The following is a 24,048-nucleotide window of genomic DNA, read 5'->3' as shown; positions in this document are numbered from 1 at the left end:
TTGAAGGGGCAAATAATTTTTCCCAACTTAGTCTGGACTTTTGACAAACCTGTAAGACGAGCTGGAGCTCATCTCATCAAAATTGCTGAACTCAGGGCTCTTCTATATGGACCTCAATTTCAAAGATTGAAATCATTAACCCATGTCACTTTTGCTTTGCTCTCATTTTCTTTTAAAAAAAAGGGTCCCTTTTTGCTCTTAATTATGCTACATGCCTATGTGACTGCTTGATGTGGCTTGGTTTTTGGCTTTTGGGGTTTTAGGCGCTACCCCAAAGCCTGAGCCTGATTTAGTGGAGCTGGCTTGGCTTGTTGACATCTTGTTTGCATATTTGAGGTTGCCTGTTCACCTTTTTATTTTTATTTTCATTATTTTTTGCAGTTTATCCGTGAGTACACAGGCAAGGTTGATGAACTAATTAAGGACAAACTAGAAGCTCTCAGTGAAGTTAAGGCTAAAGAGAAAGAAGAGAAGGACGTAATGGCACAGCAGGTATTTTACATTTTTACTTTAATTCTAATTTCATGCAGTTGTCAGTCATCTTTGTGATGTTCCTTTCATTTGTTATTTATTTCCTTCAATCCCCATTCTATTCATTGTTTGCTAAACCTAATAAAAGCTTATTAATATGGCGTGTTATTTGTTGCAGAACATGTATGCTCAGCTGCTTCCTCTTGCTTTGCCTGCACCCCCCATGCCAGGTATGGGTGGAGGTTTTGCTCCACCACCACCCATGGGCGGAATGGGGATGCCTCCAATGCCACCATTTGGTATGCCGCCAATGGGCTCCTACTGAGTTTAGATGATTGTGCAAGTGGAAATTAGCAGTGGATGACAGCAGCTTTGTTGGAAGGAGAAACTAGCAGTTCGGGTTTTTAATTGTCCAATCTTTCTCCTCCCACCTCTTTGTTTTTGAAAGAAAGTTTTCATGGATTAGGTCTAGTTGGAGATGAAGTCGGTTTTTGTTTGTGAGGTGGTCAATAGGGTGTGTGGATATATATATATTTCTTTTGTAATATTCTTTTGGTAGCAGAAAGAGGCATTTTTTTGCAGCTGGTAGGGCGGCAAACTGAGGATAATCTGTATTGTACTAAAAAGAACAGAACATGATACATAAGCATTTTATACAGATTTTCATGGGTTGGTGCTGACAAACATGATATGAGGTGTTAATTTTGTTGCCTTTCAGCAATAGACTTTGACGGTACTCATATAATGCATGCAATGGGAAGGCAATTGTAGTGGGATGAATATAGAGGCTCTCAAGGAGAAGAGCCTCGGGTCCACATGAGAAACCTCAACTTTCGTGGTAAGCTGGTTGTGAGATGTAGTTGGGAGTGATTGTTTAATGATTGTGCGATGGTTGAAGATGGGCCCAATTTTATCTTAAAAAATGAGACATACATAAATGTGGCACGCCTCAGATACTCATAAGCCATTGCCCCAATTCTGCCAAGTACTCGGAGAGGACCAAAAAAACTTTGGATGCAACTTCCGATTTTGTTGGAGAGATAGGCTTGTTTGTCGATAAGGTTGAACAGAGGAAGTTAATTGTCTTCTGTTTGATGCCAATCGGCCACTGCTTCATTCGATAATGGACATGTTGCAAATGTTCTTTGAAACAGTTGCACCATCAAATTTCTATCCCGTAATCCGCCTTCAAGTCCCCTGGAGCATAATTCTTAACAGGTATTCCCAAGCATAGAATCTGTAGTTGCTACCTTTGAACCCCTGCAATCTAATGCTTAAAAAGATGGTGGATCTTGACCATACAATGCTTCATAAGATGTTTTGACTTTGTAGTAATGTCACCCAGCATGCACTTCACATGGTTCTCAAACATCTACTGTTGACTTCGTTGTATCTGCAGTTTGTAACTTGAATAACTCTTGTAACGAACTTGTGAACACGGGTCTCAATATGAAATATTACACTGGCATACGGTGTAATTTGTAAACATTATCCATGATGAGTTGAGCAAAAATTTTATGGCAAAGATATAATCACAAAGAAGGATCAAAGAGATAGCAAGCAACAAGAAGTTTATATCAATGACTCTACCAATGACAATACATAAAAGCTTTTTATAATAGACAAAGAAAGAGTTTTAGAACAAACATGTTACAATACTGAGGTATGATTGCTACAGTAGCTGTTATAGTGTCATAATATTGGAATCACATAAGTTCCAGTGTAACCGCTATAGTGTTACGGTACTGGAACCATATGAGCTTGTTTGGCTAATAACACTAAACAATAAGACATCTTTATTACATTACTTGATATTTATATATACAAATGCGCTTTTGTTCATACTTTAATATGAGAGGTTTAATAGAAAATTTAATAAATCGTTTGAGATGTATTAACAATTTTGTAATATATAATAAAATCACGTTATACACCACACACTAAACAAAGACAATAATATATTTCATATACATTCCTTTAGAAATCAACATCACAATTTTTCCTAAAAATAAAAAATGGGACTAGAAAGGAATTTTTTTTTTTTTTTTTTTTAAAAAAAAGGAACTCCCAAATGCGAGTCATGCGACTTCCACGCGCGCCGTAAATCACCAGTGGGAGAGTGGCCTACTCTACTGGCCATGCCATGTGTCTCATCTCTCAAAACTGGCCGCTCTCTTTCCTGCCACAAACGCAACTCTCTCTCTCTCTCTCTCTCTCACTCTCAATACCCTCTTAATGGTTGGGCCTTAGACTTTCCCAAAACTATGGCTGTTTCTTTGAATTCAGTCGTCCCCTTCAACCCACCTGTATGTCTCTCTATTCCTCTCTTCTAATTTCCCTCTCTCTTTACGTTTTTCACATTTCCTGTTACTCCAATTTGATTTTTTTTCTTTTCCGCAAACGCCTAATTCATTATTGATTATTGTCTCTGTATATGCTATCAAATTTCTTGTTAATGCTTAGTTGAGGTGGAAAATAGATTCTAAGGGGATCCAAACAAAAAGTATATTTGTATATGTATATGTGTCAAATGTCTAATATATATTTCTTTGGATAGGGTTGTATACAAGCCAAAAGTCCAGCTGAGTAGTGAGTTGTTTTTAATTTTGGTTTGAAAATTTAATGAGATTAAAAAATGTGTTCAAACTTAATTCTGTTTATTTTTTGAGCTGAGCTCAAGTAGCTTGATTATTTTATACAATTCTGCAGTCTATATAATTTTATCGAGTTAAGTTCGAGCTGAGATTAGAAAATTAATGAGTTCAAAAAACGTGTTCAAGTTTAGCCAGTTTACATAATGAGCTAATCTCGAATCAGCTTTTAACAAGTCAAACATGAGTTGAGCTCAACTGCTTTGATTCGTTTTATAACCTTGTTCTTGGAATCATACGAATATCTACTTAGCTAAAAGGTGAAAATGAAATTTATGTGTTGGTGAACCTTATTAAGTTGATATATAAGGACTTTATATGTAATTTTGAATCTGGGCTTCTTTGTAGCCCATTTTGCATTAATTCCGTATGATTTTGATTCATCTTCTGCCAAAGTTGATTAGCTTTGTTTTTTACTTGTGTCCTAATTCATGTCATTGGATTTTTGTGGTTGAGGTTTCTGACATTGACAACTTTGATGCAATTCATGTGAATCAGAAATTTTGACTCCTATGCCTTGAATCAATTTTGACACCGTAGTATTGTCTTCCTAAAAGATAACAATACCAAGTGAAGAACCAATATTTGTAAAACATCTGTTTGCAAACACAGCAGTTGGCTTACCTAATATGCCCTGCAGATCACCTTACCCTCACAAAGTCACAATACCGTATGACCAAACCTTCTGCAACAAAATCATGGCCTAACTAAACATAAATGCGTCATTTTTTTTTTTTTTTTCCTTCCTGCTTTATGAAGTTTAATGTCATCTACAAAGTGCCAAGAGTGTCTATCGTCTCTATGCGATCAATTTTAATTTTACTAAAGAAACACTATGCATAAACACCCAAAAAAATCTTTCTTGATATTTGAACGTTGCATATGAGTTTGAGAAGATTTTATATTTTCTTTATTTCTACATTTGATGAAAATTGAATTTGAGCCTTCTTTAGGAAACTAAATATACTCAACTCTGCTTAACTTGGTTAATGCCATTTACTTGTACTAAGGGACATAGATTGATTTTTTGTGTCTAAACTGTAACCTCAGGTGCAGCAGACAAAATGCTTGAAAAATATGAAAATTGATCATGTGACCCCTTGTCCCTCTGAATGAAGGTTACTTGAAAATAAAAGGAGGGTTTGACACACTTTTTGGCTATATAAGGAGCAATTTAACTGTTGCGAACAACCAACACTCAGCCAAAATTGTTGCACTGATATGCTGTTTGCTTGGCTCTTCTTTTCAAAGAACTTTAAGAAAAGCTACAACTATTAGCTTAAAAGAAATCATACCTAGAACCTGTGATGATGGTCGGATATTTGGTCTAGAATATGTCAAAAACAAATGAAGTTCAGTATTTACTGATGAGCTTGAATCAACTGCTCTTTAATTTATTAATTTCTTCTTCTGTAACATTCCAAACTTCTACTGGTATTTTTTTAGTATTATAATCACAACTAATCAGCAGAATTTGAAGCAACAAGAACACTACAACTCTTTTACAAATCTATTGAATCCCAAGATTGCCTGAATTATAGGAAAAAAGAACCGAAAACTCTCAATGAAATTTTGTATTATTCATCAACTGAAGATCCCTAAGGCTTACAACGGTTGTTGGAAAACCAATCACACTGATTGGACCAACCAAAAGTGATTGGTTGTGGTCGGTTTCTTTGATAGTTTCAGCTTTGTAATGTATACAAAGTCAATTATTGGTTTGGCTTTGATTCTCTGGCTTGGGAGACTGAATAACCGAGACTGACTAATTGGAATGTATACGTGTGGTGCACAGTTACGATTTCACTCACCCACATGTGATCAAAACTTTATAACCTAAGGTCCTAATCCTCAAATTGAATTCTTCAAGTCTTTCTCCCTAAGGAAGATTGAATCACCATTTCTAAGGCAACCAACCCTTATCCTTCTCTGTCTCTCTCTCTCTCTCTCAGTTCAATGTCTTCAAAGTGGACACACTCACAATTTTGTTTATGTAGATGTGTATCATTTTAACTCCTTAGAATGCCCTGATTGAAGCATGACACTCGCATCCCTCTTCCTCTCCCATCACATGACATACACTACTTTTAGTACCCTGGTGAGCCTCCTCCTCTTTTCCATTTTTTTCTGGGATCTATTTCATATTTCTTTTGTTTTTTACTTTATTTTTTTTATCAGATATGTTCTAATTTTCAATTTCACTGCCTTTTTTTAAAATTATTTATTCACTGTTTTGTGGGCTTGTATTTTTTGTCCGTTCTTTTATTTTCGTCTGATTATGAGTGCTTCTGATTTGTCTATAGTCAAACTATCTGAACCAAACTATTTGAACCAATCCATAACTCAATGGTTTGGTTTTGGTTGTTAGGATAGTTTGCTCTGTTTCGGTGCACATAAATAGAAAACTGAAATGTTCGGTTTGGTGTGAAAATTTTTCTAGATTTTGACCGAACCAAACCATGAACATCTACTGACAACCATTAATTATAATAAAAGAGAACCCTAATCCAACTAAGAAACAACCTAGTAAGGTAGTTTCTTAATTAACGCAACAACAATAAGGAAAATAAAATTACAAAAAACAGAAAATTTGAGTTAAGCTCAAATTTGGATACTAGAAAGGAAAAGAAATATTATGAAATAAAACTAGACTAAATTGGATTCGTATGGACCTAGTAATTGACAATAAAAAACTTTCAAAAAATGGCAAACTTGTGAATTAAAAGCCTAAATGATGGAATTCGCTCAAAATCCACCAGGGTCCATGGTAGAGCATTTCACTCCACCGAATTTCACACAATCCTGAGCATGTGCCATTTGGTTCCTACTAATGACAGTTGTCTTGTCTGTTGATGTACCTATCCGTTTGTTCTAGGAACTGTATAGCCAAGCACTTTACATCAGCAACTAAAGCAAAAATTTCCTTGAATTTAGATTGTCAAGAACTGCTAGTTCATTTTCAAAGTGGTAGGATAGATTGGATATTTTTGGTGATCAAAACTTCTAGAGCCTGTAATCTTCTTGGGGTGTTTGGGTTAGTTAGTGCTTTCTAGTGTCTTGGAGCAGTTGAGTTCACCACATCAGAGAGTCACAACGAAGTGTTGCATTGGTTCCATCACTTCAAAAGGTATACAAACTGTTTTGAGCCTTTGCACAATCTTATTTTAATTCTCTTAGGCAATAGCCCTCTCATAGTTTTTACATATATTCTTCTTTTCTTTTATTTTAAAAGTTGTTGTAAAAAAACCTTGATCTCTGTTTGTTTTTGAGCTTGTACTTGATTTAAACCTGATCAAAGCTCAAGTGACCTGAGATCCTGGTTACTGAGCTCCTCATGTGCCCGACCAGAGCTCGATAGGCGCTTGACTTGCCTCCTTGAGTGCCTAAGTTGTTGGGGGCTGTCGCTCAACTAGCGCTTGACAGTAGCTTGAGTGCTTTTGACACAACTTGAGACCATTTTATGAACCTTTTGCCCCTGGAACGGTTTTTATGTTCATATCGCATCTTTTCTAGATTGGGGATGGCAGTTTCTCTAGATCTACTTTCTATCTGAAAAACAGTTCTGACTTGTTCATTAAGACTCAATTGTTGAGTGCTTAGTTTTTCTTCAATCTAGACTTTTTAAACATGATTTCCATTAATTATTTCATCTAGATTGATTTGGAATTTTCAAAAACCTTCACATACTTTCTCACATCCCTATAACACCATGTCCAATTGAAGATTGGAGCCATTAGAATGGAGATTGGAGCTGGAAACTTCATGGAGATGATTGGATCAACAAGGCTTGTTGGTTCAAGGCTTCTTTGGAGCGGAGATCAGTCTTTATCAAGCTTGTGGTGGACTCAATTGTAGGTATAAGCTTGGGTAAGACTTTGTAAATCCTTAAGTGAGTGTTGTAACTGTTTGATTCGTTGATCAATAGAAAATCAGTGTTGGGGTCATGGTTTTCATCCCTTGGGATAGTTTTTAGCATAGGGTTTCCATGTTTTCTTGTGTTAAAATATATCATCACCTACCACCTCCACTCACCTCCACTAACACTCACTCCACCTACCACCTCCACTACCCCTTCACCTACTACCTTCTTCTCTTCTATATATGAATCATTGTAAACAGAATAAAAACAATCAAACAGAATATCAATCAATAATACAGTATTTATTTACATGGTATCAGAGCAAGGTTAATAACCTGGTATTTTCGCTTCACCGGCGGGCGGCAGCCTCGCCTTGGCCGCCCGCCGGACCTCTCATCTTCCAACTATTTCTGCATGACTTCCATCACAGTGAAGGCACAAGCCCTGTTCAGATCCACCACAGCCATTTCAATCATATCCATTCATGAGACCTATGTATTTTCCTCCAAACAGTTCCTGGGATGCACGCGGTAGCCATCATCTGCCTTTGAACCCAATCTCGTCAGGTGTAGTACCTAATAATCCTCACTTTCATCCTGTTGCAGCCCCTTTTCTACCTGCTTCTGTTACTCCCCTTGCACAAATGCAGGGAAGCTCACTGCAGCACTCCAGCCAGATGTTTCCCCTGCCTGTTGTGCCACCCCCTGTAGCAACCCTATCACCACTCCTCTCCGCCTGACTCTGCCGCCTGCCTCAACAGCACCATTGCCGGAAGGTTCATGACGGAGGCCCACCAGAGACCATCCTCTTCTCACTCCCACCTGTTGAGCCCGTGGATAGAAAATGCTTTCAAAGATGAAGCAACTTCAACACACGAGGCACACATACACACACACTTGCACTATACCAACCTATTTTAATATTTTACCATCCACTATCCTAGCCCACTGATTTATTTTATTCATCACTTTGCTGGACACTGTACCCATTCTCATTCTCTTTCTTCTTATTTTTATTATTATCACATGGCCATAACCCTCTTTCTCTCTCTCTAACCATACTTTTCCATCTCTCCCCAACTTTCTTTCTTTTCTATATCTATATATATTATATCTCTTTTTCTTGATTGATATTACCCACACATTCCACGACAACATTTTCCATCCACCACACAACCTTTCACAGCCACTCTGCAAAACAAAAATACAAAAAATAAAAAATAAAAAAAAAAAAAAAATATAAAAAAAAAAATAATAATAAAAAAAAAAATACAGATTTGCACACCCATAAATAAATCAATAAATAAATAAATTAAACAAAAAATCCCAAACCCATTGCAAGTTTTACCAAAACCGTGGTCCCATCTTTTTTAATATTTCAACTCCACTTGCCATAATGATGCTGTCCATGCCTTGGATCCTCTTCTTATTCTTATTAAAAAAAAAAAAAAAAAAAAAAACCAAACCAATTTCCATATTTGCACAACACACCATATTTTATTCATATTGGGGATCAACCCCGATCACACTTTTACAGCAAAAAAAAAAAAAAAAAAAAAAAAAAAAAAAACAGCCACATCCACAGGCGGGATTTTTCTTCTCTACTCTGCTGCAGGTCTCTTCTTCTTGCCTCCGTCCTGGGCGGCCCTTGACGGTGTTGCCTCCGTGTTTCCTACTCCACTGGGCACGATCACTACTCCCTGCTCCTCCACTGCAGCATATGGAGGACCTCCAAATCGGAACATCACGGTGGCCTTCCGCTTCAGCTCCTTGTTTTCTGCCCTTAGCACGCTTATCTCTGCTCGCGCATCCTTATATATGCGTTGGAGCAGCGCCAGTTGGCCGTTCAAATGCTGCACCTCATTTGTTCTACTCTGCAGCCGGTTCGACAAATTTGTAACCGCAGTCATGGTTTCCACACATGACTTCAGTGTATATTGATTGGCTTCAACATCTGACTGCCCAGCCATTCTTTGCTCCACAGCCCGCATCGGAAAGTTCAACGGAGCAAACTCCGGGGCGCTTGGTTGAGTTTCCAGTGCCACCGCACCAGTTCTCTCTCTCGTTGACTCGTTGAGGTCGGGAAAGAGGGTGAGCAGCCCGCGGGAAGACGATGAAGCCATTTTCTAGGCACCAGAGTGTTACACAGTATCTCTCTCAGAACTCTCTCTCAGAAAACAGAGTGTTACAGAATCTCTCTCCAAAATCTCTCTCAGAATTTCTCTCGCAGGTTTTTTGCCTCAGCCTCAGCCTCTGTCTTATAGCCGAGGCAGCCACGCACATCGCGCGCCTCTTCCCACCAGCCGACAACACGGGCGCGCAAGCCAAGGCGCCCACGTGCCTCGCCATCATGTCCGGCACGTCTTTTGATGAATTGGGCACGCCTTTTGATGGCACGCCTTTTGACAAAATTAGGCACACCTTTTGAGGGTGCAACTTTTTCAACGGTCCGACATGACCCCATAAACTGTCCCGACATTTGATTCCGGTTAGCTTTTTCAACGGTCCGACATGACCCCATAAACTGTCCCGACATTTGATTCCGGTTAGCATCTTCAACGGTCCGACATGACCTATAAACTGTCCCGACATTTGATTCCGGTTACCATACAGTGTCCTCTACCACGTTATGACACCACCTTACAGTGTCCTCTACAACGTTATGACACCACCTTACAGTGTCCTCTACCCCGTTATGACACCACCATCCAGTGTCCTCTACACCGTTATGGCACACACATCCAGTGTCCTCTACACCGTTATGGCACACCCATCAAGTGTCCTCTACCACGTTATGGCACCACCTTTCAGTGTCTTCACCAACGGTCTGACACGACCATACAGTGTCTCCTATTGTTTTTATTTTTCTGTATTTTCTTGTTTTGTTCCTCTCTCCAAACTCAAGTTGGTTAGTTTCTATCCTCCTTGAGTTTGCGGGGGGCTGTTAAAATATATCATCACCTACCACCTCCACTCACCTCCACCAACACTCACTCCACCTACCACCTCCACTACCCCTTCACCTACTACCTTCTTCTCTTCTATATATGAATCATTGTAAACAGAATAAAAACAATCAAACAGAATATCAATCAATAATACAGTATTTATTTACATCTTGGGTATCCTGCTTGTTTGGCTCTTTATCTTGTTGAGATTGATATAGCTTCTTGTTGGAATTGATAGTTACATGGATTGATTAATTGACTAGTTGGTTAATTGTCATTTGAATTGCTTGAGATCATTTGTAGTCATCTGTTTATTGGTTAAGATTTAGGTGTAGTTTTGTGGTTAATTGACCTATCCTCTAGGGTCAACAATGCTTGTTATGGTTGTTTCACTAAGTTTTGCTAGAGCACCCTGGAAATGGGAATGGACCTTTTCTCCATTCTTGTGATGGGCCACAGATACAGAGATGCTCAGTTTTTTTAATAATCTCACAAGTGAATCTTAATTCTTGGCGTTTTGAGCTTGAGACTCTTGATTTCATGCTATTTCAAAATTCATGCTCAGCTGTTTATTTCTATGATTTGTTCATAGGTCGCAGGGGCCGGCTTTCAAGTAAGACCATTGAAGAGATAAGTTAGTCACCCTTGACCTGTTTTATTTGTAAATCAAACTATCAAAGTAACCCGAAAGGATTTGGTCATCAAGTTAATTGTCTTCATCATTTTTGGATCTAGTGATGTGAGCTACAAAAGGAGGGTTAGCACTCTCCCTACACATGAACCCCCCATGCTCTTTTATATCTACTCGACTTGAATTCTTGCCCTGTACATCCATTTTTGTGTATAAAGAATTTTGCTTTGGAAACTAATGAAATTAAATTGAAGTGGGGAACACACCTGGTATATAATTTTAATGATTGCGTATGTTCTCATAATTGTGTGTCCTCTGAACTATATTACTTGCTCCAATTCTATTTGATTTTTTAAAATTTTTAAAATTTTTACCAATTGTTTTTCTATTAAAAGTTGCAGGCTAATTATTTGCATGCCCCAAGGTCTGGTATTGGAGCTTCCTTACTAAAGGCCAGCCATTTCACATCTCCCTCAGGGATAGTCAGTTTAAGAACTGCAAAGGGCAAGAAATGGGGAGTACTCCTTTTAGTTGCAAATGGTGATGATGTTGCGACAGACATTAGTGATAAGGGTTCTGAAAATGCTGAAAGATCAGATTCTGATGATCGCTCTTCAGCGGTGACTCTTCCATCCTTGGACTCTCCAATAAGAAATAGCCAGTTTCAAACTAGTACTGAAACTGAGTCAGGACCTCAGATTTCTGAGGATGTGAATGGATCTGTTATTTCCAAGAATGCTTCTTCTGTCAGCTTAAAATCTGGGCTGAAAAGGTCACCATTAACAGCAAGAGAGAAACTAAGGGCAGCCCGTGTTCTCAGCCGTTACACAGAATCAAAGGCATCTAAGGCATCTAAATCGGAACTTGGCAGCAATGTTTTGGAGGCTCTGAGAGAAAGCGATCGAGGGAAAAAGAAATCTCGCCTTCCTGAAGCCCCTACAAACTTGTTTGATGATAGCAAACGAGGGATGCCAAAACCAGGCCTGACTTTCGAGTTTCCAGGGGGTTTCGATGCTTTTATCATCTTAGTTTCATTTGTTACTATCAGCAGCCTGATGTTTGCCACGACTTACATTGTGTGGAAAGTTGGTGCTATCCATTTCAATGAGTACTAAGCTCAATAGAGACAAGGTTTTGTCTTTCTGGTAAGCAACCGAACTCCTTGATACGCTGATGCTAAAGAACAAGCAATTTCAATTTTAGTATTTTTGGGTATTTACAGATGCTTTTCGTTCTTCCTGGTAGGGATTTAATCTCTTCTTTCAGTCCCAAGTATAATTGATTGTACAAATGTTAGCCTTGGCCAAAAATTATGTCAGTTTTGCCCATTATTCTGCTTGCTATATTTTTTAATAGCTTCATTGAATTGAATTATGATAAATGCCAACTCATGAACCTAGAACTGGAATGGTTTATTTGATGGCTACTCTTGTATCTTCTATATATATATGTGTGTGTGTGTCTATCTTCCTGCTGACAAGTTTCATCTGTGGAAAAGAGCTAAGATTGGATAAGCATGTTGGTAATATTTGATTTGTTCGCTTTCCTATCTAGGAAGATCATGATGCTTGCTAAGTTTTGTTTTGTTCCATTTGCAAGACTACTTTAATTTCAGATGAATATGATTCTTGTCTAAAAATGAGAAGACACAGAAATAAGAGTCTTGATTTGGCTGATTAACTGCTCTAGTTTACCCTCTGCTTATTTATGATCTCTCCGAAATAAAATGTGCCAAAATAGGAATAAAGCTTGATATTATTATAAATGCCCATAAAATTTTTTTGTTTGTAAAGTAGAAACATAGGTGCACTCCTATGAATGTGGAAAATATACCAGATCAGTCAATTTGAATTAGAATTGTCAAGTCATCCATAACTCTTTAGTCAAAAACCTCTGCCTGAGATGCCTTTCGCCATTCTTAAAATACATTTTGGGAAATGTTAGTGATAAGCTAAGAAGTATGAATACAAACATGTGAAACGACACGGATACACCGACACGTTAATTTTTAAAAAATGCAGGACACGACACATGAGAGACACGCATGAAATATATAATTTAAAATATTTATTATATGTTATATATATATATATATAAATATATCATTCAAAGATAATGAAAAATGTAAGATGACACTAATTCTTATAAATTTATATAGGTTTTGCTTTATTATTGTATCTTAAGTTGTGTTCAAACTTATAATTAGTTTCACATGTATTTAATCGATATACACGTGTGTTTAAACGATTGATACGTATGTCCTCCAAGTGTTCAAATAGTGTCCGGATCTTTAAAAAAATTTTAAAAATAGAACACGTTTTGAAGATTGTCGGGCACGTGTCCTAGGAGTGTCTAAAGAGTGTCAGTGTCCGACATGGACATGACATGGATACATCACCTTTTTAGAAGTATCCGTGCTTCTTAGGTGATAAGAGAATCAACTATATAACCAACCACAGACATGTGACTGCTTGTGTGTGTAAGTACCGAGAGTTTGTGTGTACGTGAGAGCTTTTGGCTGTGTTTGGATCAATGATTTGAGAGGGGATTTGTAAAGAAAATAAAAGATAAGGGAAAAGTGAACAAACTTTACCTTCCATTCCATTCACTTCTCCTTTTCCTTTTCCTCCACAAATCCCTCATCAAATTCTTGATCCAAAGGCACCTTATGTGGTTGGTTCTATAGTCGATTCCATGCATGTAGTACTGTTAATGTCAATAACTCGGGGGTAGCATTGTTTTAGGGAGTCCCGAGTTCTAAATGTTAGTGAAATTTAGTTTTATAGCTCTAGGAATGTCAAATGTTGCAAGTAGTAGCAGCAATAGGATGTTCTTCTCCAACTGATCTTTCTGCTATGATTTGCTCTGGAAGTCCCTAAACCAGAACTAGGGCTTATTGTTGGAGGTTATTATTATTTATTTGGGTAAATTACAATTACACCTCATGAGATTTGATTAAAATACGAATCGCTTCATGTAATTTTGAAAATTACATTCACCTCCTGATGTTTTTAATTTCATAACAAATCGCTTATTTTATTAATAAATTATCAAGTCAATTAATAGTTTTTAATGATGTTACAAATATGTTTCAATTAATAATTTAGGTAATTTTATTATTGTATAGGAGAGCAATTATGAATTTTATTTTTTTAGTTAATTCTGTTAAATAAAAAATACAAACAAGGAGGTATTTGTAATTTTCTAAACCATAAGGGGCAATTTGTACTTCAAGCAAATTTCAGGGGTGTATTTGTAATTTACCCTTATTATTATTGTTTTTTGGCTTTTTTTGTGTGACTTCTTTAGTGATTTTTTTTAAAAAAAAATTAATTTAAATAACTTTTTAGATTTGTCTCGATTGGATGATTGTAAAATTTAAAAAGTTTCACTTATTTATGATTAAAGTTCAAAAAAGACATTGTAAGCTTTTTTGATAAAATTTGATTTATTTTTTTTTTCAGATTTTTTTTTTCAAAATTGACTCAAATTTATTTATTAAATTTTAGAATCACAAAATTTGTTACTTTTTTGAAATGCCATCTGTGTGGGGTATGACATTACAGGGCGTCTAAATATCTCATGTAAAATGAACAAGATGATATGTGTTTGATCAACATGGGTCGTGTTCTTATTGCTTTTTTTTCGAAGAGTTACACTACCTCATTCGTGTTCTTATTGCTTTATTTATTTTCCTGTTGTCTGTGAAAAAAAAAAAAAATTGATATATTTTTAAAAGTATATTTGTCATCCACTTTTTAGAAACAAATATGATTAAATAAAAATATTATAATTATCAGATCGATTTATTTTTTTTATGAATAATTTATACTGAGTGCCTTACAAAATGAACCATTCAAATAATAAAAACGGGACCCGTGGTGGGTTCTATGGGCCCCTCAAGTTCTCTCTAATTCATGTTTGAACTTAAAGAGAAGCTCAACCCTTCATAATTTTGGTCTTTGAAAATTACTAAAAAACAAAAAGAGCAAAATTTACTTTATTCTCATGTGGTTTCTATAGTTCAAATATAGGCAGAGAGAGTTCTAACTTTGTTATCAAAAAGATGAAATTATCTTAATATCCCTATGTTATGTTATCTTTCTTAATCAGGCATTAACAAATTAAATCATAAATTAACCAATAAACAAATCATAAATTAATCCAAAAACTTTTAATTTTATAATTTAATTTTATCTTTTAACTAAATTTCTAATTTAGTAACATTTTAATCTAAACATATACATATAGATGGTAGGGAGGAGGAAAGGGGATGAGGGGGTCACGGGAGGTAGTTGGGGTGGCAAGCTATCAAGACTGAGGAGAGAGGGTGTGCTGGAAGGGATGGCAACATCAATTAGGGTGAGAAACGGGCTCGCGAGGGTGGTAGAAAGGAGATAGGAGGTCATGGGAGGTGGTTTTTTTTTTTTTTTTGATCGGCGAAAGTTAATTATTAATTATTAGATTAGTATTTATGAGAGTTAGCGTTTATATCCTTACAAAGTATCAAATATTTGTTTCTTAATTCAACTTTTCTTTCGAGAGAGTTGAATCAATAACCTCAAGTAGATGGTGCTACAGTGTGTCGGGGTTTGGGAAAGAGGTGGTGAGAGGGAGCTGAGGAGAGGTGAACTGAGGTGGTGGCAGGGACTAAGGAAAGAAGAGGGGGGGATTGGGAGGAGAATGAGCTGGCCTAAAGTTATTGGTGGAGGAAGGGGGCAAGCTTACAATCATTTTAGAAAAAATATGAAGATGAGAATATTTTTGTTATTTGATTTAATTTTAGATTTTGACTTAATGATATTTTCATTGTGCACTCTTAATTTAGGCACATGTGGTGAATATTCTATTTTTTTTTTTTTTATAAAAAAATTGACAGTAATATTTTAATTCAAAATTATAAAATGACACTCTTATTATATTTCAGCCAAAGAGAACAAAAATATCTGAACTACTAGCACACGAAATAACCCTTTTGTGGTATCTATTATTGTATATCAAAACATTTGTTTGGCAGAGCTTGTAAATTTAATTTCACCTCTTAATTTGAGTGCGATGTTTGGTGAGAGTTTTTAAAAATTGATTTTCCACCCATGGTTGAAAACACGTTTACTTGGTGATCCTCTTGGACCGGCCTGTAGACCATAATAATTTTTTTTTAAAAAAAAAAAAAAATTTACTTGTTATTTTTATATTTTAAATAAAAAATAATTAATAAATTTTTTTTTAATTTTTTTTATGAGTTTTGAATAGAATTTTGGATTGTATGTTTGGTTATAAGTTATAAATTTTTGAATCAAATATCATCTCACATCAAAAATTTTAAACTCAACTCAAAACCCTTTTCAAAATTCATAACCAAACAAATTTTTTATATTTAAATCATAATTTTAAAACTCTTAAATTCATAATATAATTCTATTTTCAGATGATAATTTTAAAACCTTATCAAATGCTATCTTATTTTTTCCACAATGACACGTGCTCTAGTTTGTTGTTAAATCAAATTGTCCTACAGAGGGAGAGAGAGAGAGAGGATGAGCATGAGGATGAGCTCTAGTTTGTTATATGTCCCTACTGCTTAGGAAAGATCCAAAGTGTATGATTCAGAAACCCCATGTGATGATGCACAACCACATTTTACACACACCGACAACGATTGTGAAAGATTAATTAGTCGATGCATGTAAAATGGCCTAAAATATTTTACATAATTAAAAAAATAAAAGTTAAAAAAAATAAAAAATAAAAACAATAATAGAGGATGAAAAGAAGAAGAAAAGAGGAGATGTATATATAAGGACCACGCAATTTACATTGGACAATGCAACCTCCGAATTGGGTGGTGTCGATCAATAATTATGCCTATCTAAAGGGAACGCTAGAGTGCCCTGAGACTCAGTTTTTTTTTTTTTTTTTTTTTTTTTTTTTTTCATTTTTTTAATTTTTTCAAATTCATTTTAATTTTTAAATTTTTGAATTTAATCATACAATTACAATCTTATTTATCAAAACAAAAGGGTAAATTACAAATACACTCTCTGAGATTTTCTTAAAATTCGAATTGCCTCCTGTAGTTTAAAAAATTACAAATACCTCCCTGTCAGAATTTTTTATTTAACAGAATTAATTGAAAAAGTGAAAATTTTAACTGTTCACCTATACAATAGTAAAATTATCTGAATTATTAATTGAAATAAAATTTTAACATTATTAAAAATTATTAATTAACTTGATGATTTTCTAATAAAATGATTTATTTGTTATGAAATTAGAAACCTTAAGGGACATAATATAATTTCTAGGACCGCAGGAGGTAATTTATAATTTAAGTAAAGCTCAAAGGGTGTATTTATAATTTACCCAAAACAAAATGACCATAAATGTGTATTACGTGTACCACCACTTGTAATATATATATATATATATATACAGGGATGGACTCGAGATTTTCATATGACGAGGGCGAACATATATATAGTAACAAATTTTTTACAAAGAAAGTGTGAATTATATCAATTTCAACTAGTATGAAAAGTGAAAAAAAGATGAAAAAATATATAAATAGTATGTTTCTTGTATCCACAATTATCAACTATAAAACAATCTATACATTAAAGTTAGACATCTTGAATTGTTATGCTCAATACTCTTTCGTATCATTAAGAATATTTATGATAGAATTGATATTAAAATGTCGTATAATGTATTTCTCAATGAACGTAATTAAGTAATTAGTTAATACTTTATTCTAATCTTTAAAAACTTAGACTTGTAATTAATGCTAGTTATAAGAAAATAATTTTTCTAATTATTTTTGTGTATTTTTTTTAGTGTTATGTTTCATAGATATATAGTGACATCCACTTAAAATTTCTAAAGAAGAAAAAATTAAAAGGGGTGAATTTCTATAATATTTAGATAATTGTAACTAATATAATTATATTAAAGAGTGTTTTTGAAATTGTAGGGGGAGGGTCGCGCCCTCTAAGTCCATCCTTACATATATATATATATATATATATACTAGTATATCATCCGTGCTATGCACATATTGTATTTACAATTATCTCTATATGTGAATTGTGAAATGTCTTTTTTTTTTCTTTTTTATATTATATTAAAATTTAATATTTTAATAATAATCATATGTGTTAGACTTTGCAAGAAATTAAATGTCATTTTTTTTATTATATTATATTAAAGTTTAATATTTTGATAATAATCATATGTGTTGGCATTTCCAAGAAATTTTTTTTATGCTTGTTCTTAATGCATTAAAGTGTTATTATGAGGGATAATAATCATATGTGTTGAGACTTTTCAAAAAATTCATATGTGTTGGATTTCAAAGAATTTTTTTTATGATTGTTCTTAATGCATTAAAGTGTTATTATGAAGGTAAGACTTGGGAGTTGAGAGAAGTTAATAAATGCTAAGTTTTTTTTTTTTTTTTTAAATCAAAAAATCAGAAAATTTAGATTGGGAGATTGGAACTCCCACAAGACTTGGGGTTAAAACCCCTTTTTGTTTAATATATAGTACTAGCCTATCACCCGTGTTACGCACGGGATAATTATAGATATTTATATTTGTTTTAGATTTTTTTTAATATATAAATTTTGTTTTTTAAGATTTTTTATAAAAATAATTTAATAATCTTATCACTAACCATAGTGTATGAGAGAAGTTGAAAATGGTATTGCAGTAACTATACACGGATTGTATCTATAATTATTTGTATGAGGGGATTTCAAATGCTGATTAGGGAATTTTGACCAAATCAATAAATGCAGGTATGTGGAAAGACATGTGGATTGAAAAAAATTAATAAATGCTGATCAGGGAATTTTGACCAAATCAATAAATGCTGAGTTTTTTTTTAAATAAAAAATAAAAAATATAAAAAATTCAGATTGGGATATTGAAACTCTCACAGGTCTTAGGGGTTAAAAACTCCAATTTACTTAATATATAGTGTATATATACATATAGATAGTATATAGATAATGGTAACCCATGCTATGCACGAAACTTTATAAATTAAAAAAAATATATTATAATTATTAGACAAGCTTTAAAGATTTTGTTTTAGTTTTTTTTATTTATTTTATGTTATAATATAATATATAAGATATAGATAGATATCTACAACTTTAATAAAAAATATTATCTGATTTTTTTGGGAAGAGAAAACGAATGTAAGTTTTAATTTTTTTTTTGAAATCGGTGAGAGAGATTAGGAGGGAGAGATTATGAAATATTTTTGTTATTAAACATATAAATCAGTTAATATTTTTTTAATCTATTTTGTAAATTTAAAAATTAATAATTTTAGAAAATTGATTAATTTGTCTCATTAAGTGATTTAAAATTTTGATAGATATATATAAAAAAATACATAATTATATTATTAAATCATAATTCAAATTTAGATGTTATATTTTTTTGAGATCTATAGCTAAATTCTTATCTTATTTATTTTTGTATGTAAGCATAGTATATGAGAGAAATTGAAAAGAGTGCTGCAGTAATTATGAGAGAAGTCAAAAAGGATTATGGGTTGGGAGAAGTTAATAAATGTTGAGGTTGGGTTGGGAGAAACAATAAATGCTGAGGTTTTTTTTTTTTTTTTTGTTAAATCAAAAAATTAGAATTAAGATATTGGAACTCTCACAAGGCCTGTGAGTCAAAAACCCATTATTTGATTTTTTTGGGAAGAGAAAACGAATGTAAGTTTTAATTTTTTTTTTTGAAATCGGCGAGAGAGATTAGGAGGGAGAGATTATGAAATATTTTTGTTATTAAACAAATAAATCAGTTAATATTTTTTTAATCTATTTTGTAAATTAAAAAATTAATAATTTTAGAAAATTGATTAATTTGCCTCATTAAGTGATTTAAAATTTTAATAAATATATATAAAAAAATACATAATTATATTATTAAATCATAATTCAAATTTAGATGTTATATTTTTTTGAGATCTATAGCTAAATTCTTATCTTATTTATTTTTGTGTGTAACCATAGCGTATGAGAGAAATTGAAAAGAGTGCTGCAGTAACTATGAGAGAAGTCAAAAAGGATTGTGGGTTGGAAGAAGTTAATAAATGTTGAGATTGGGTTGGGAGAAACAATAAATGCTGAGGTTTTTTTTTTCGTTAAATCAAAAAATTAGAAAATTAGAATTAGGATATTGGAGCTCTCACAAGACCTGTGAGTTAAAACCCCCTTTTGCCTAATATATAGTATAGACTAGCATATCACCCGTGCTATGCACGGATTGTGTTTGCAATTATCTATATATGTAAATTGTGATTTTTAAATGTCTTTTTTTTTTAAATGTCTTTTTTTTTTCCTTTTTATATTATATTAAAGTTCAATATTTTGATAATAATCATATGTGTTAGGCTTTCCAAGGAATTAAATTTTTTTATTATTATATTATATTAAAGTTTAATATTTTGATAATAATCATATGTGTTAAACTTTTCAAGAAATTTCTTTTATGCTTGTTCTTAATGTATGAAAGTGTTATTATGAGAGATAATAATCATGTGTTGGGACTTTTCAAGGAATTCATATGTGTTGGATTTCAAAGAATTTTTTTTATACTTTTTCTTAATGCATTAAAGTATTATTATGAGGGTAAGACTTGGGGTTTGGGAGAAGTTAATAAATGCTAAAGTTTTTTTTTTTAAATCAAAAAATTAAGAAATTTAGATTAGGAGATTGGAGCTCCCACAAGGTTTGAGGTTTAAAACCTTCTTTTACTTAATATATAGTATATATATATATATATATATATATGTACACATTAGTAATGGGTAAAGATATGTGTTATAAATAGAAAAGATTGAATAGAAAATTTTCCATCATGATTTGAAATATTTGAATCAATTAGACTTTTTTAGACCAAAATTTCAAACTCATAGTTATTATGGTCATTTTTGAATAGAACTAAAAAAATGTGACCAAAGTATTCACACCAAAAATCTATACAATTTATCTAATAGTATATATATAATAAACAGCGTGCATACCTGATCGGTGTCCGGGATAATCAATAATTTAGATTCAAAAAAATGAAAAAGGTATTAAAATTTAATATTTAAAATAAAAAATAAAAAATAAAAAATAAAAAATTTGAAGTAATTATATATAGATAGTGGCATATGGATAATTTTGGTAATAGAAAAAAGTGCGATAGTCCGCACCAAGAAAAAGTTGTATGCTTTATATAATAGAATAAATAAAATAAATATATTGGATAATAATATATAAACAAAAATTCACTGATAATTTTTATATAAAATGATGCGATTTAATATGAATTTTTCACTTTAAGATAAAATATTCATGAAAATGAGTTAATATTTATAAAATTAACATTCTCACATCATTCTTGTAAGTTCATTTTGCGTAAATTTTATGTATGAATAAAATTTTTCATATATCTTTTAAGGATTGAATTTCTCTCAAATTCAGATTTTGGAGTGGTTTGTAATTCAATTTTTTTAGTTATTTTTTGATTTTTTTTTATAAGGTGAAAAAAGTTAATGTATTTAAGAATGATTTTATTTTTAATTATATGAGAGAAAACGTGAATAACTTGTGTTTGACTTATTTTTTTAATGGCTTTTTCACCATATAAAAAAATCAAAAATTCTATAACTTATATCAAAAAGTTAAAGATTTTTTTTTTATTTTTACTTTTTATACATTTTTTTCGTAAAAAATTAAAAAGCCATTCTAAACATATTAGCTTTTTTTACCTCATATTTTAGGTAAAAGGATAAAAAATTACTAAAATAACATATTCCCAAACAAGGCCTTAGTGACTTTTAATTTTTTAATTTTTTAATTTTTTTTTGGCCAAGTTTAACTTAAAAGTCAAATTGTCAAACGGTTTTGTTTGGTTTAAATTCTTAGAAATTTTTTTAAAACTGATTTTCATTTGTTTTTACAGATTTTTTTTTATTTATATTTTAGTTAATTTTTTTTTATTTGTAGATAGATCAAGATTAGATACATCTAACAAAGTAAAAAAAAAAAAAAAAACTAAAGATGAAAAAAAGTTCGCCAAAAACAAATGAAAACCCGAACAAAAATACAGACATATTTTTATTTGAATTTTTATTTATTCTTAGTGAATTTTTTTTAATATTTTAGTTAATTTATTTTATTTTTTTGATCTTCAAGATTAGGTGAACTTTAAAAGTACAAAAAATTAACTAAAATATATTTTTAAAAAAATTCACTAAACATAAATGACAATTCATTTAAAAACGGTTTTTGAAAAATTAAACCAGTTAACAGAGTGGAACTAGCAAAACTTAACTCAAATTTTAAACCTTTTTTATTTCTAGAAATTACATTACGCCCTACAACTTCTTAATTGTATAACAAATAACTTATTTTATTAATAAATTATGAAATTAATTAATAATTTTTAATAATATCAAAAAAAAAAAAATTTTTAATTAATAGTTTAAATAATCATGCCAAACGGAGCCGGAATAATTCCGCGTGATTTGGGACCCTGCCGCATGCCTTACGGGCGGTTGTAATTGAACCCTTTTTGTTTTCTTGTGCATTGGAACAATTATTACAGTCAATGCTTTTGTTCTCAAATTTATTCATTTTCTTACTTTAATATACTGGGATAAAAGGATGAATTAGGATCCCCTCCTTATATTATTTATTATTTATAAGATTATTGGGTTTATTTTTAGGTTCAATTTTGATAATCAGAATCATTCATATTTTAAGATTTGTTCAGTATATTATACTTGTAAAAAATTAAGTTAATCGGATATCAGAAAACATGTGTTCGGAAAAATTGAACTAAAAATTATTCTTTTAAAGAATTTAATAAACAGTTTTCCGAACACATACTTTCTGATATCCGATCAACTTAATTTTTTACAGGTATGATATACTGAATAAATCTTAAACTATGAATGGTTCGGATTATCAAAACTGGGTCTAAAAGTAAGCCCAAAGGCCCTGCAATTAAGAAATGCAAGGAGAAAGTGCAAGGAGGGGATCTTGACTCTAAAAGGATATTGACAATGCTATGTGCACTTTGACTTTTTTAAAATGATATTGAGATTTAGGGATGGTTTGGGATGATTCAAATAAATATATTTTTTGATTTTTTATAAAATATAGGTTGGGTATGAATTAGGTTTGAAGGGATGTGGTAGAGATGCAATATGACTTAAATAAGAGAATGTAACAAATAGGATAGTGACTTTTTGATTTTTTGACTTTTTGAGATTATGATAAACAATGCCTTAATTGTTGGGTATATCTCTTTAATAGAGAATGAGTGGGGCTAAATAAGAAATTTGTAAAATTTATAATTTGATCCGGCCCAGTTTGATCCGATAAGTTTGGTTTGATTTTTTGAATCCATGATTCGATTTCGGATTGAAAAATTAAAAATCCGTAGTCCATGGATCGGTTCCAGATTGAATCTCACGGTTGCGAATTGGAATCAATCTAGACCGTATACAAATAGTCTATATTTATATTATATACCCTCCCGACATAGTATCTTATCTTATTCCATATAAAACTTAAACCCAACCTAAACCCCGTATAATATCTTCTTTTATTACTTTTGTTTGTTAGTTTTTTGTTTTAATTTGTAATGGTCTAAATATTTATGGTGAAACCAGTTTTCTTATGATTGTTTAAATTCTAGAACAGTATGTTGCTATTATGGAAAGACATATTGCTATTGTGGAACTAATATGATGCTATATTTATGTTTTTATGAAATTAAAATGTTCTATATATATATATTTTTTAATTTAATTATGTGAATCTGTGGTCCTAAACCGATCCAATCCGTGTCTAAATGGATTGGTTCAGATTGATTCCATGATTTAAATGGATTGGATTGGTTCTAATTTTTCAGAAATCGTAGATAACAGATTGGTTCTGATTTTACCCAAATCCGGACCATACTTATCCCTAAGTATGAGATCTAATTGGTTTATTAAAAAAATTTAATTTGGTTTGGTGTTAGTTGTAATAAATTTTTTTATATATTATGTCTAACTTTTGAAAATTCAATGATTATTTAATAATCTGTTTGATGACAATTATAATTTTGATAAAAAGCCCAAGATAAATCAATAATTTATTGGTATTGTTTTACTTTTGAAGTGCAGTGGCTGCTATAAGGTTTTGGTCCCTTTTTTGGTGGGTGTGTTTTTCGACTGCTGCTTGGACATTCTTTGGCTGCTTTGACGCATTGTCTTTGTGCATATTTGGTTGCTTTCGTGAAGATTGATTTGGGTCTATTATTTTGGATTTTTTACAATTCTGTTTTGAAGATTTTTATTCATTTATTTGGTGAGATCTCTTCTCTTATTTATTTGTGATTAATTGAAATTCACCTAAGGGTGGTTTGTGAGACCATTCGTGTCTTGTTTGTAATCGTTTGAAAACTATTGGTTGATAGTGGAATCAGA

General features: G+C 32.3%; 2 protein-coding genes across 11 annotated transcripts in view; both read left to right on the top strand.

Annotated features, from left to right (window-relative positions):
* The window catches only part of LOC114292676 (clathrin heavy chain 1), a 19,529-nt gene extending 18,374 nt beyond the window's left edge, over nt 1-1,155 (top strand). For both annotated transcript variants that reach the window (XM_028236684.2, XM_082882611.1), the window contains exons 29-30: nt 382-492; nt 650-1,155. In XM_028236684.2, coding sequence (XP_028092485.1) covers nt 382-492; nt 650-796 — 258 coding nt within the window. In that variant the 3' untranslated portion in view covers nt 797-1,155. The remainder of the gene's footprint in view (nt 1-381; nt 493-649) is intronic.
* A 1,396-nt stretch (nt 1,156-2,551) lies between these two features.
* On the top strand, nt 2,552-11,904 carry LOC114292677 (uncharacterized). Of its 9 annotated transcripts, none has more exons than XR_003639821.2 (3): nt 2,553-2,777; nt 6,846-6,989; nt 10,961-11,099. XR_003639821.2 is itself a non-coding variant. In XM_028236686.2 (3 exons), exons 1-3 carry the CDS (start codon nt 2,736-2,738, stop codon nt 11,672-11,674), a joined length of 783 nt encoding a protein of 260 aa, XP_028092487.2. In that variant the 5' UTR covers nt 2,611-2,735; the 3' UTR covers nt 11,675-11,904. The 9 variants fall into 9 exon arrangements, 5 of the variants coding, with proteins under 5 accessions (XP_028092492.2, XP_028092491.2, XP_028092487.2 ...); XR_003639818.2 differs by having other exon boundaries at nt 2,555-2,777; nt 10,955-11,093; XM_028236686.2 differs by lacking the exon at nt 6,846-6,989 and adding an exon at nt 10,521-10,541 and having other exon boundaries at nt 2,611-2,777; nt 10,955-11,904.
* The last annotated feature ends 12,144 nt before the right edge of the window (nt 11,905-24,048 follow it).

The sequence above is a fragment of the Camellia sinensis genome, chromosome 8 (genome assembly GCF_055761805.1).
Source record: "Camellia sinensis isolate YWXY chromosome 8, ASM5576180v1, whole genome shotgun sequence".
NCBI lineage: Eukaryota > Viridiplantae > Streptophyta > Magnoliopsida > Ericales > Theaceae > Camellia > Camellia sinensis.
This window is presented reverse-complemented; position numbering and strand designations above follow the sequence as displayed.

Excerpts from the sequence above, each read along its gene's own strand:
- LOC114292677 (XM_028236690.2), top strand. The coding sequence starts at position 2,610 with ATGCCATGTGTCTCATCTCTCAAAACTGGCCGCTCTCTTTCCTGCCAC. Across the intron at positions 2,778-10,954 it reads TCGTCCCCTTCAACCCACCT|TTGCAGGCTAATTATTTGCA; the intron begins GTATGTCTCTCT and ends TTCTATTAAAAG.